The sequence below is a fragment of the Cariama cristata genome, unplaced genomic scaffold, assembly GCF_000690535.1.
Source record: "Cariama cristata isolate BGI_N322 unplaced genomic scaffold, ASM69053v1 scaffold5320, whole genome shotgun sequence".
NCBI lineage: Eukaryota > Metazoa > Chordata > Aves > Cariamiformes > Cariamidae > Cariama > Cariama cristata.
Genome location: NW_009593974.1, coordinates 10,135 through 24,202, shown reverse-complemented (window position 1 = coordinate 24,202; position 14,068 = coordinate 10,135). Strand labels below are relative to the sequence as shown.

The following is a 14,068-nucleotide window of genomic DNA, read 5'->3' as shown; positions in this document are numbered from 1 at the left end:
ACGCCCCAGCCAGCCACTCGCTCACTCCTCCCCCTTCCCAGTGGGATGGGGAGGAGAATCAGAGAAAAAATAAAACTCGTGGGTTGAGATAAGAACAGTTTAATAACTAAAGTAAAATAAAATATAATGCTAACAATAATAATAAAAATATTATAATAATTGTAATGAAAAGGAATATACCAAAAAAAAAAAATGCACAATGCAATTTCTTACTACCCGCTGACCGATGCCCGAGCAGCAATCAGCGCCTTCTGGCCAACTGCCCCCAGTTTCTCTACAGGGCATGCCTAGTTCAGACATTGCGTCTTAGTTTAGACATTGCAAATAAATTAGCCATATTCTTTTATTATAGGAATGTATAGGAAACTAACAGGAAATAGAGTTTCTGGTGCCTGGCACAAAGCTGAAATGGTTTTGTTGCAGTAATGACAGTAGATATCGCAGCTTTAAAAAAAAAGCCAACTTCTAATAAAACTTTCTAAGAATAGATTTGTCTTTCTAGTTTTAAATTCGAAGTCTAAACTATGGTATGGAACATCCCTTTGGCCGGTTGGGGTGAGCTCCCCTGGCCGTGCTCCCTCCCAGCTTCTTGTGCACCTCCTCGCTGGCAGAGCACGGGAAACTGAGAAGTCCTTGACTTAAGTTAAGCACTACTTAGCAGCAACTTCATCAGTGTGATATCAGTGTTATTCTCACACTAAATCCAAAATACACTGTGCCAGCTGCTAAGCAGAAAATTAACTCTATCCCAGGGCAGGTGTTTAGTCAGGGGCAGAGTTCTTAAATCTTTGCATGTGAGTGCTGTTTCATCTGGACCAGTTGCAGTGGTGGAGTAGTAAGGTGGTGAAATCAGACTGTCTATCAGAAGAGCATTCATTTTGAATGAAGATATTGTTTGATTGCTAAATGAAGGATGAACCATCTTCAGTAAAGTAAATAAAGGTGGAACTTGAAACATTAAATCCATTCATTAAACATTTAATCCATCCACTGTGTTGCCTGAAATAGAGTCCTTCATCCTACCCCTGAAATGTTAAGTAAATAGTATTTTGACGTATTACTATATAGCTGTGTACCAAAATTACTGTAATACCCATCATGAGCTAGACCTCCACCACTTGTATAAATATAGACTAAAACCAGTTTCTCTGAAAGAGTTTATATTCTGAATCTTAATGTTTTCAACCAAGTATAATGTGCTATATGAAATATAAAACATGAATAGAAATTACGGAAATACGTGAACAAAAGTGCAGGAAGTAAATTAATTTGTATTTTTTCCACTCATAGCTGCTCATTCTCACCCTAACTTAAACTTAATACCAAAGGCTGCCTAGACAGGAAGAATTGTATAAGGGTCCATAGTAAGAAATTCTGCCTTAGTGACATGAGATAGTGCTTGAAAATGTTGAGCCTTGTGTCCTTTACAATTTATTTAGAAATCAACATTTTGATAGCTTTGCCTTACTTTCAAAATAAGATTATTTTGTCTTACCAAAATCCAGTCTTTGGTGGTAATGTTTGTATGCATGCTTTTGTGGACCCCTTATGTTAACACAGACTGATATAGTTCATTGTTTTTTTCAAGCCAGTATTACTTAAAAGATGTTTAGAAATAAGTTTCTGTTAATGTATTTTTCAGCAACTGAGGAGCTTGATACAGAAAATGAGTTTTTGTTACCTCCTGTTTTTGGGGAGGAATACGAGGAACAGCCAAGGCCTCGGTCCAAAAAGAAGGTAATTTTGTCGTGCTATTAAAAAAAAGTCAAAAAAGGACAAAATTTAAGTGGGGAAAAAATATGCCAGATTTTGGGGTTTTTTTTTAGTTCTCATACTCCTCTAAAATGTGTTACTGCCTATTCATACCTAATAACCTATCTTTATGATGTAAATTAATATATTTCAAATAACAAAATTATTTCAGTCCTTTGTCTGTTGCAGTTAACTGTTGGATTTAACAGGAGTGTGACTTCTAAATTCTGATCCCATTTTTGCTTCACATTAGTAGAACCAATGATATAATGTGCTAGTGTGTATATACTTACTGTACTCTTAGTAATGCTTTTCTACCTTCTACTTTGAACAAAGCGGTCTTGGTTTAATTTGATAGTAAAATGGAAGAATGATGGCATTACCATGGCTTATAAAGGGAGCTATAGCATCTCCTATACGAAATAGTTTTAAAAAACATTTGTATTTGCCTGTAATTTTCCCAGCTTTTATTTTCAGTCAAAAAATCTTAGTTTAGACATTGCAAATAAATTAGCCATATTCTTTTATTTAGAAGGAAACTAACAGGAGATAGAGTTTCTGGTGCCTGGCACAAAGCTGAATTGGTTGTGTTGCAGTAATGGCAGTAAATATTGCAGCCTTAAAGAAAACCAGCCAACTTCTAATAAAACTTTCAAAGAATAGCTATGTCTGTCTGTTTTTAAATTTGGAGTCTAAACTGTCAGCATTATCCACTGGACATTATCCACATATCCACTGCTGGACATGCTTTAATTTGGGACCAATGGTGGCTTTTCCATTGATGGGTTCAGTTGAGCCTAAAAGTTGACCTTCTGACATATATTTGTAGCACCTTTACATTCCTGTGTGTTAACACAATGAAATCCTATAAATACACTGAATTATTTGACGCATCATGCGTTTGTTGCTTAATACGATATAACCAATACAACAACTCCATTATCAAAAATCTTCCTGTCCATGTTAGGAACCAGTTTGAAAAGCTAATTAGAAATGTCCGTCAGCTTAAGTAAATATTGTCCTTAGAAGTATGTTCAACACCTTTTGAATGAAGCATGTGTTTCGTTACACTGAACACTCGGTTTGTAATTTGGCCTACGTCTTGCTGCTTCTGCCCAGCTTCTGTGTTACTGCTGTTAGCGGCTGTCAGCGGTGTTAACCACTGTGTTTCAATGGCAGGGGGTGAAGAGGAAAGCGGTGTCAGAATACCAGTCTCAAGATGACAGCTCTGAAAACTCAGAGTGTAGCTTTCCGTTCAAATACACGTATGGTGTAAATGCGTGGAAGCACTGGGTAAAGTCTCGATATTTAGATGAAGAGCTTCCAGAATTAGAGGAACTGAAATCAAGTAAGTATTTCCAAAAATCTGGTACCCAGATTCTTATTTGATAGGGAGAATTGCTGTACTTGTTTGACTTTCAGGTAGAATTTTTAATAGAAGTTTTCATGTGTCCCTAATGTTCCCCACAATGACTTGAGATTATTTTACCACAGAGTTGCCAAACTTTTTTTTTTTTTCCTAGTTTTCCATACTTGGTTCAAAATGCTGGGTCTCTTACTTCTTGTGCAAGCCAGGACAGCACCTTCCTGGCTCTTCTGACTTTCCGTGACCGTTTTGATTTTTTTGTTTGCATCCTGTTTTTCCTCATATTCTGACTCGCCTTGGAGTTCACACCTTTTCTGGACTTCTGAATTGCCAAGGAAGGGCATCCTACTCTTTGTCCTGGCAAGAGATCTTCATCTGGGGCTGGCATTACCTGGCTGTGGAGCTCTGACACGAGGCGGCCTTCGCTCCTGTAGAGCCTTGCTGCTCTTTCCGCAACGCTCCTCTGTGCGTGCATTTGTAGTGTGAGGGAAAAGGGGGATTGCTACTATTCCTGCCGTTCTTTCAGCTCCCACATGTGTCTTGGCACCTTCGCGTTACACTGTTGGATCTTTGGAAACTACCGGTTCCCCTGAAGGTCTCCATCATACCGCACTGTCTTCAGCATCTTGGGCGTGACAGTGCAGTCGTCAGTGGGTGATACTGCATTTGGTTAACTAGACTTTACTTTGATAGCCTTGTTTATTTTAATACAGACCTAACATTTGAACTACTTAGTATATTTAGACTTGTTCATTGGTTAGTAGAGAGGACATCAAGCCAGTTTCCCGCTTTCCAGTCCAAAAATACCCCATCCCACCCTCACTGTGTAATAATTCTGTTGTATAATGTAGCATTTTTTCTCTATTTTACAGCAAAGTCTGTGAAATTAAAGGAAGATCTATTATCACATACTTCAGCTGAGTTGAACTATGGGTTGACACACTTTGTCAATGAAATTCGAAGACCAAATGGAGAGAACTATGCACCTGACAGCATCTATTATCTGTGTCTTGGGATTCAGGAGGTTAGTAGAGGCTGTAGAGACGGGAAGCAGAGCTGCTGATTTGACTATAACCCATTTCAGTGGGAGAATGGAGATAATATGGATTTATTGGCTAGGAGCTATTCTTAATATAATGGCTGTGATCTGGAACACAGAGAGGCTGCTGTGTTAATCACATTGTAGAAAGCTGTCTGTCCAGAAAATGAGTTTGCAGACCCATCCTGAAAACTCAAATGCGAACTGGTGTATTGTAATAATTTTAAGCTTTTTGCTGGGTTAAAGCAAGGACTTTGGAGTCTAAACTGACAGTTTTTCCAAACGCTGTGTTGCATTTTGTTTGGTGAAGATGGCTTAATGTAAAAACAGAATGAAACAAGGCGTGATCTATAAATGTGCTACTAATTCAGTTACTTAGCAGATAGTGGAAACAAGCTATTTGAAGTGTCTTTTTGGGTGAGTCTAATTTTCTGAATATTGCAGACTGCGGGCATCAGGCGTTTACATTTGTAGAGTGCAGGAAACTCTGCTATATTGACTGTCCTACACACACACCACCCGCCCTGTCCCCGAATTGTAATTACATTGTATTTCAAAGATAAAGGGAATCAGTATAGATGTATTGTATGTGAAGGCAATAACGTATCACTAGATAATTAGAAAAGCTATTCCACAGCTTATCTTTTAAGCAGAGGACATCTTAATTTTTGGTACATAAGGCAAATCATAGATAAAATAAGCAGTGTTCAGAGCTGAGAACACAGAAAACGTTATTCAAGTTAAAAGGCAAAAAACTGCATATGATGTGGAAAGCAAGCTTTTCACAGGCTTTGCAATCCTGCTTAAACTCTTCATATTTAAGGCAGAAGACTTGACTTAAGTAACAAATTTTTTAATAAAAATATTTTAAAAATAAATAGTACCTCCAGTAATTTTTCTGTATTGCGAGTATGTGAAATTAAGGAGTTAGTTGATATCTTTACCTCATGGTTGAAATTGAGAAGCGAGCATTCATTGTTTCACATTTTAGTCAATATTGCTATAAGGCATATTTCAAATTCAGCTAGCTTTCCGCTTCTGCACTTTCATGATATACTGTCTCTGTATCTTTCTGTTGAATTGAAAATACTCATATTAAGCTGACAAACAATACACAGAGTGAGGTGTGTGCTTATAAAATGGAACTCAACTGATACTTTTTCTTTTTTTCACCTTTCTCTTTGTGCCTTTGACATTGTCTGTTTTGTCTACTATGAAAGCTAGTTATGTGCAAAACATTATTATTTTCTTTAGCTCGTTGGAACCAAAGTTTGTATGGCACAACGCAATTATCATGAGCCCTAATACACATACATAACGCTGGAACATTAGAGGAACAACTTGTCGTTTTGCTGTCGTTATTGCTTATACTTCGTGTCCAGTATTTAATTCAGGTGCTGTTAACAGCCCCATTTCATTCGCCCGGTTGTGCCACTGCTATTCAGACTGGTAGGAAGATGTGTCCTGTTCTGAGGAGTTTGCATTTCACAAAGGCAGACAGCAAGTGAGGGACAGAAACATGTAAGCATGTGAGCCATCGAGGGTTGCAGCCAACATCTGTGTGCTAATGGCAAATTGTGTGTGTATGGGTATGTGTTACCCTTCTGAGGAAACCGTTCTGAACAAGTTAGTGGTATGCTATACGCGATGTAGTTGTCACAGTGTGCAACAAAACTCCATTGCCTTCTAGTATTTTCATAGTCCTTTCCATCTGACAACCCCAATGTGAGTACTCCTGAAAGAGAATAAATTATCTGCTACTGCCTGAAAAGTATTGGGGTGCAGAGGAGATTAAATGGATTAAAGGATATAATATTAAAGGATATTTTTATTTAAGGATAAAGTTATGCCAAAGATCATCAATATTTTGCTAACTTAGAGTATGTTTCTCTTCAAAGGAAGAGAATATGGAAGCCATAGGTTAGAAAAAGAGTGCTTTCCCCCTCCACCAGAATTACTGCGCTCACTGTGACTATGTACAGGCTCAGGCTGCGGCTTTTGCTTGTGGGTATAATGTGATTTGAGCACAGGGGAAGTGCTCAGGAGTCTTCAAGTCTTAAGTTTTGCTGGTTTGAGGTTTGTTTTCTTTTTTTTACTTCGTAAAATAACTGTTTTTCTTAAAGGAAGCACTTGGAAAATCTGTTCCAGCAAACTGGTCCCTGAGTTAAATGGTACATTTTCTCAGTTCAGGTTCATTTGCAGCTAAAATTGTTCTGCTTCCAGCCAGAAATGGTTCAATAATGGTTTTGATAACTCTGAAGTACTGATCCTGAAGAACTCCACATGTAAAAGTAAAGGTGATTGCATGGTCAGGTGGGCATCTAGTGGCGAGGGTTCATCTAGAAGGCGGCGTTAGCCTGCCTCACTCCCCTGCTGAATCATGGCCTTCATTCTTTGTCCCAGCACAGATTGGAGTTTTAGGGTTGGTTTTTTTTTTTTGGTTTTTGCACATGTAATAATGGGGTGGTTTGGGCAAAATTCAGGCTGATGGAGCTTGGCAGATGTTTGTCTGAAGGGTGCTGTGGGCAGTGATTCAGCCCATTCTCCACTGTGGGACTCGGAGGCACGTCCAGTTCCTTCCTGTTCGCTGCGGTTTTGGTAGCGCTCATCTCAGATGGAAACTGCTTCTGCTAATCCTGCCCCTGCTAGTTTGTAAAGTAGCAGAGCACAGCGTTACGGTGTGGGAATGAAGGTTTGCAGATGCGCGCTGGGTATTGTGTAGCAGGGGAGACTGCACCGTGACATCCTTCTTCTGCACGCTGCGGTGCTAATTCACAGATTTCTGCTGGGGATGTCAGGGTTTAGCCAAACACTTATGCTGAACCAGGAAACAAATATTTTTAGATGAGTCCTCACAGACTTGTGTGGGAATTCGGTTTGAACCAATTTTCAGTCTTATTTCAGTTTCACTGCTAGCGTTCACTGTGAGTGTTTAATGCAAAACAGAGAAAAAGAAAATCCGTGGAGGAAAAATGAGCCAGGGGGCAGAGGGGCAAACCCCCTGAAGCTTACAGTAAAGTGTATTGTCCGGTTTAGAATTGCTTTATAAAATCAGAACTGATATATGTAGAAACAAGCACATTTTGGGGAACATTGTGCTTTGTTAAAGAATTAGTTAAAAGTATCATATAAAATAGTTATCTAAGTGCAGGTGTTGGGTTGAAGACTTCTAGGAAGTGTACTAATTAATTTTTCCTTACTATAAAACGAAGTGCAAAGATAAGGAAGTCAAGATAATGCTGAGCCGCCTAGTATAAATGAGTGCTGTGTTTAATGTATTTCACATATGTGTACAGAAATAGATGCCATTTCCAGAAGTGAGTACATTTTTTGTGTCTGTCACTTTTATTGTATTTACTAACAACAGGCTTGTTCACACAAAGATAACACTGAAGTGGAAAATTTGAGAAGCTAATCCTCCATTTCTTAGAAATTTCTCCCATGAGGATAATGTCAAATACTAGTATAGCACTTGGCCATTAATTCTTGGTACATGGTCAAAAGAATTTCTGTCTGTAAGGTCAAGAGGGTTAAGATAATTAGATTGCAGAATAGGCAGGCGCCTTGCACCATCCTGTCATTTTTCTTGCAGTGATGCATATCGTTACCACAAATATATGGGGGTTTTTTTGCTCCCACTTCTGTTGAAGATGCTTTTCTCAGTGTCCAGAGTTCACATTTCAAATGGCATATTCTTGCTAATTTTTTTTTTGTTTGAATACTTAGGTGGAGGAAAAGATAAATTAGTAGTTGTTTTTTTAAATGACTCCCCATTCACTGATCCAACGTTGCACACAGGAAATTTCAGAGAAAAATGTTAAAGTTGTAATTAACCTATGATTCATATCCAGTTAGAAATTTACAACATACATTAATTTGGAGGTATCTTTTACCTGCTAAATATTGGAAAAGTGTCATTGCTTTGTTTTTAAAATACTGTGATTTTTTATAAAAGTGCAAGCATTGTACTGAAAAAGAACCCCATAGCACAGGATTTGTTCTAATCTGGAGTTGTAATTATTGTGTGTCTCTCTCTTCTGTAGTATTTATATGGAAGTAATCGAAAAGACAACATATTTATTGATCCAATCTACCAGACGTTTGAACAGGAATTAAATAAAATCCTTAGAAGTTGGCAACCAAGCATACTTCCAGATGGTAATTTTCATTTTGGTCATGTATGGTTTTCATCTCTTAATAGTTCTGTATTCTTAAGCATGTAGATATATACAAACATTTGATGCATTGCAATAGTAATTGATTAAAAATCATAAAGATACCATCTTTATGATACCATCAGTTAAGACTGTACCTGTTCTTACTGTCTTGTTTCTTGGTAATTCATGCTACAAGAGTTGATTTTGCCACCGCTTGTTAATCTTAAATTGACTATCCATTTTTAGGAGAGAAAGTTAGAATAAGCAACTGCTTTTTCAACCCATACTTTTTACCTGAGCTGGATTTGATTTTTGCGCATTTTTTTTCCCAGATGGGAAGTGAGCACGCAGGCAGTGGGCTATGTGTGGGTAGAACGAGCTATGTATTTTAGTCTTTCTCAGCTGGGTTGGGAAGACTCTCTGCTACGGGCCTTCTGCTCAGGAGGATCGTCAGTTCATGGAGAACACAGGAATTTTCCCCAGCAGTTCAATGTTGGTGCTGAACTGCAGAATCCACTCTTCTTCTGTCTTTCTCGCAGTCCTCTCTTGAGTGAGGGCTTGTCCTTAGCAGCCCCTTTCCTCTCTCTTCTTGATATTGGCTTAACTCTGTATAGCCCTGGAGAGCCTCTGTCTAGGGCCCTCCCTATATCCTGATGTGGTCCAGGAGTGGTTGCCAAGTGAGATATCCATTAGTAATAAGAAAGAAGAAAGTATAGCTATTTGGAGGCCTTGCTTGAGCAGAATGAAATGCTTTTTATGAAGGGATTAAGATGAGCCCCTTGAACATTTATTTCTTGGTAATAACATGAGGGAGCTGCATGTAAGCGATACTGTTGTAATTAAACAGAAGTGTGTTCTGTGTGAAATTGCCTATACTGATATTTCCCATTGACTGTCTCTTCCTGAAACAGTGAGTGTCTGTGGCTCTAAGTGGTGGTTTTGGGGCTGTGGACATAGAATTAAATATGCTTGTTAGAGGCTCGTCATGAGCATTCTGTTAAATTTTACGGTAAACAGAAACTTGATTCTTTTGCACCTGGACTGTTTCTGGGCTTAATCAATTGTATTTTCTCTGATACTCTTTTTTTTGAAGGATCGATATTCTCTCGAGTTGAAGAAGACTACCTTTGGAGGATTAAACAACTAGGATCACATTCACCGGTTGCTCTTCTGAATACTCTGTTCTACTTCAACACTAAATATTTTGGCCTGAAGACAGTGGAGCAGCACTTAAGACTTTCTTTTGGCACTGTTTTTAGACAGTGGAAAAAAAATCCTCTAACAATGGAAAGCAAAGCTTGTCTTCGATATCAGGTGTCTTCCCTGTGCAGAGCTGATAGTGAAGGTATTATGGCAGTTTCAAAATAAGTATTGCAGGAGCATCCACGTTGCGTTCCTCTGAGGGACATCTGGGCATCTTGCCAGGAGCCAGATGCATAAAGTTTAGCAGCTGTCGGCTCCCAGACCTTTAATCGGAGTGTGTGGTCCGTGGAGAGTACAGGGCCTGTGCGTTAAATGATCACTTTGAGCCCACTGGCCTCCATGCTAAGCGCTGTGACTTTTTTGTGGCTGTGGGTTGCATTTCCAGTTTGCAGATACGCAGAGTTGTGGCGACAGCGTTGCGGTACTTGGTGGGCTCTCTGCTCTGGGAAGTTTACTGAAAAATGTAAAATAACTTCAAGTTATAACTTTGATGTTGTTCATTTTCTTCTTAAAGATAAAATTACTACTGGAAAAAGGAAACATGAAGATGATGAACCAGTATTTGAACAAATTGAAAACACATCTGATCCAGCTAGATGCCCTGTGAAAATGTTTGAGTGCTATCTGTCTAAAAGGTAAGTAATGAGAAGTGGTCTAGAGTAGACCAGGTACAGAAGGGAAGTATTTTGCTGTGGCATGAAATACGCTCAAAGGGAATGGATTGATATCTTCTGAAAAATACCTAAATGAAGGCATTGAAATCTCACGTTCTGTGTCTGGACAAGATGAAAGTGTGGGAGCAGCAGAGTACTTCAGTGTTAATTGTCAAGGCCTCCATCTGGGAATGACAGTATGATTCAATTTCCTTACCTGGACACGCCACATATCTCTGCAGAGAATTACTAGCAAGGGATCTGGTTTCGTTTGTGAGGTCCCTTTTCGTTTGTGAGGTCCCCGTCTCTTCAGTAAGAACTGGATTGAGACAATGGATTTTGCTTCATGGTGGGTCATCAGGAATCTGAAATGTAAATGTTTTTGAGATACCTAGTTTGAAAGCATGCTTAAAATATTTTGTAGTAGAAAAAATACTATTGACAGTAACCTAGTATTTAGAAATAACTTGTTTCCTTCCAATCTGCACAGATACTAATATGTTAAAAAGAAAAGCTTAGGCAACTCTTAAAAAAATACTAATTTAGCAGCTGAGGAAATACTTTAATTGGAACAGCCATTCAAGCAACTGATTTTAATATAGATTTTATGTAACTCTAAGTGAAATACAGGCAAGTGATAACAAAGAAATAAAATCACATTGTGTATACAGCACAATAAATCAAATGAAGTATGAGATCCAACATGTGTTAGGAAACAGCTTCCTGCTCTTAAAGGTGAAGAAAGAGCTTACGCACAGTGTAGGCAGAAGTGCAAGTATGTGATGTTATCGAGAGAAACAAGTAGAGAGTAACTTGCAGTCTGTTAATGCAGGCACCTACTTTTCATAAACTCAGTTAATTCTGATTGTTGCAGGGGTGGGGTTTTTTTGCCTTCACATCATCTGCTCTCATGGTTTGGAGAGGATGTATCGTTAAAAAGTTGAAACTGGATTTTTGAACGGAGTTACGCAGCCAGTAGGGAGGCAAGAACAAACAATTTATTTTTCTTTAGAAGCATCTCAACTTTGGGGAAAAGAATAGACTTAAACCCATTTGAAGCATCATTTATGGTGTGGTTTGAAGTGTTGCCGTCTTACAGATGTTGGTCACCATTGCTAACTAGAGCAGCAGACTGCTGCTCCTGTTTCCATTTCTAATAATATATATCTCACATCTTTGATGAAATAATTTTAATAAAATATTTAACAATTTAAAAGTTATTGTAAAATTTAAGGTAATGTTATAATTTAAAGTAATATTGTAAAACTATTGTAAAATTTAAGGTAATGCCAGCTGTTTGAAATATACTTGGCAATCAGTAGACAGTTGCAGCTGGAATTTCAGGATCCTCTCTTTCACAGCAATGAACACTGTATCATTGCTTGTTCCTATAAAAATACTGGTTTGTCAGAAAGCTAGGAAAGAGGTTAAAATATTTAAATTATTAGAATATTTTAAACAATCATATTTTGCTTCATCTGACTCTAAATCTGATTTATGTGAGAGCAAAACAAGCCAACATTCACCCCAACAGGTGAAGAACAGCACCTGAAATCTTACCAGCTGGTTTGGGAAGATGAGTTGGTAAAAAAATCTGATTTTTACCAAAGAAACATGAAATAGAGTTGGCTCCTGAAGTCTGCGGTATTTATGAAGGAGGGAGCATGAGTGAGCGCTTGCACACGCACAATTGAAAATTATTTCCTGAGATTTCCTTAAATGGACAAAATGCTAGAATTTCCTTAAAGTGGTCTTCTCTAGTGGCTTAGAGGATGTATCTGAGCTGGATCAAACTCCAAAGTACAGTGGGTCAGGAATTGAGGGATTTTAAGACTTATAATGACCAACCCTTTAAGTAAAATAGGAGGAGGAGGGATTTTAGCTTGCTGTTGTATTTCTGTGCGTCTCTGAGAACTACCGTTCTTGATTTTCAAGGGAACCCCAGGCTCTACATTCAGAGATGACTGCGTCAGGCAGCGGTGCAAGCAATTGCTGATGTCAGTGTCGGGCCTCTTTGCAAATCTGTCGATCAGGGGTTCCTAAATAGATAGAAAGTACTTTCTGGTTTAACAAGTCCTGGATCTGTTACTTTTTAAAAGCTGAAAGAGCCTATGGTCTCCTGTATGCATGCTTAAGGCCAGGCGTCTGCTTTTAGCTGCTCTGAGGGCACGGGACAGGCTGGGCTTGGGCCAGACCCAGCGCGGTTCCTTCTATGAACACGACCGCATTTCTCCACGGTAATCTTTTGTTGGTAACTTGCCCAGGTACAGATGGAGTTTCATTTGTGCTAGATGTTGGAACTGCTAACGTACTGTTTGGTCCTGTGAGGCTGCTTTTCTGACCCCCTGTGTTTTCCCCCGTGTAGCCCACAGAATCTGAATCAGAGGACGGACATGTTCTATCTGCAGCCAGAGTGCTCTGTCTCCACGGAGAGTCCCATCTGGTACACTGCCACTTCACTGGACCGCAACACTTTGGAAAATATGCTTGTACGGGTTCTTTTAGTAAAAGATATTTATGATAAAGACAATTATGAACTGGATGAAGACATAGATTAAAGCAAACTTCCAAAAACCATCGAGAAAACAAACAGCATTAGTATAGTCATGCTGCTAGACCTTTACTATGGAAAACATTTCAAGTTTACCCTTTGTTTTATGAGTTTTGTAGCAGTGTGTACCCTCACCTGGGTATTACCATGTAAATAGTCTGTGAGTGAAAGTTTCCATTATTCTATGTAGTGGGTTTAGGATACATAACAAACACATTTCAGATTCTTTTTTTATTATTTATTTGATTAGGTATGTTTGTAACTTTTTACATTGCAAAATATGAATGAGAATGTGCCATGTGTAATTTTTTTTTTCTTCCCCTTGTAGTAAGAGACATCCATATTGCACAACTCTGCTGTTGGAAGCTCCCTTGAAAGGAGACTCTTTTAATGGGTTCTTAAACCGGATGGTTGTGTATGGGTAGCACTACTAAAGTTTAGAACTTGCTGTGTCTTTCAGAATTTTTAAATAAATTGTAAACTAATAGGTTTTTTACTTTTTAGTTACTGAAGCCTTATAAGGTTATGTAGAGAGATTCCATCTTATGTACCAAAAATAGACAAAAGAGAATGCTGTCAATATTGGTGTACTGTAATGTGAATCTATTCTGGTGAAAACATTTTTTTTGTTGCCCTTATTAAAACCTTAGTGTCCTTTCCTTATTTGTGACTCTCTCTCAATTGCCCCTACAAATAAAATATATTAATTTTTTTTTAAATATATATATAAGCTCAAAGCATGTAGTCATCAAGACATGTCTTTTGTAAAAAAGAAAACCAAAACCAAAACCCCCTCAAAAAAAACCCCAAACAAACAAACAAACAAAAACCAAAAACCAAAAGGAAAAAAAGAAAAAAAGAAATGTCTGATGACAATGCTGTATAATTCTTTTCCAGCTCTACTTTTCCAACCATAAATGCCGGTACCTCTTATTACTGTAAATCTGTCCTTTGTAGCCTTAGGGGGGAAAAAAAAAAGAGATTTTATGCTGTATTATTGAAGTAATACGGTATGCTATATTTTTAACTTTTGTTCGTCCTTGCATTGCTGTATTTAAATACAGTCAATACTTGACTATGGGTGGGAAAATTCTTCTAACTAATGCCTCCATTCAAAAGCCATATGAGACGTGAAGTTGCAGAAAACTGAAAGATAATTTTTTTGAAGAAAAGTCCTTTAATTTGTTCTATATCCTTTCATTGTGCTTACTTTGCATAAGGAGTCTGATTTCCAGATATACGTTAAGCTGCTTAAGTTTTGTTACTTGCTCTTGTTTAACTGATGCGAGCAATATGGTGGTTCGTGCAATGGTTTTGCTATTGTACTGAAAAAAATGTAGTAGAATA

General features: G+C 38.2%; 1 protein-coding gene across 1 annotated transcript in view; it reads left to right on the top strand.

Annotated features, from left to right (window-relative positions):
• ZMYM2 (zinc finger, MYM-type 2) overlaps positions 1-13,384 on the top strand; it is a 68,591-nt gene extending 55,207 nt beyond the window's left edge. Inside the window, exons 16-22 of the mRNA XM_009696157.1 lie at positions 1,643-1,737; positions 2,932-3,100; positions 3,991-4,142; positions 8,201-8,315; positions 9,408-9,659; positions 10,032-10,152; positions 12,536-13,384. Coding sequence (XP_009694459.1) covers positions 1,643-1,737; positions 2,932-3,100; positions 3,991-4,142; positions 8,201-8,315; positions 9,408-9,659; positions 10,032-10,152; positions 12,536-12,728 — 1,097 coding nt within the window. The 3' untranslated portion in view covers positions 12,729-13,384. The remainder of the gene's footprint in view (positions 1-1,642; positions 1,738-2,931; positions 3,101-3,990; positions 4,143-8,200; positions 8,316-9,407; positions 9,660-10,031; positions 10,153-12,535) is intronic.
• Positions 13,385-14,068: the final 684 nt, after the last annotated feature.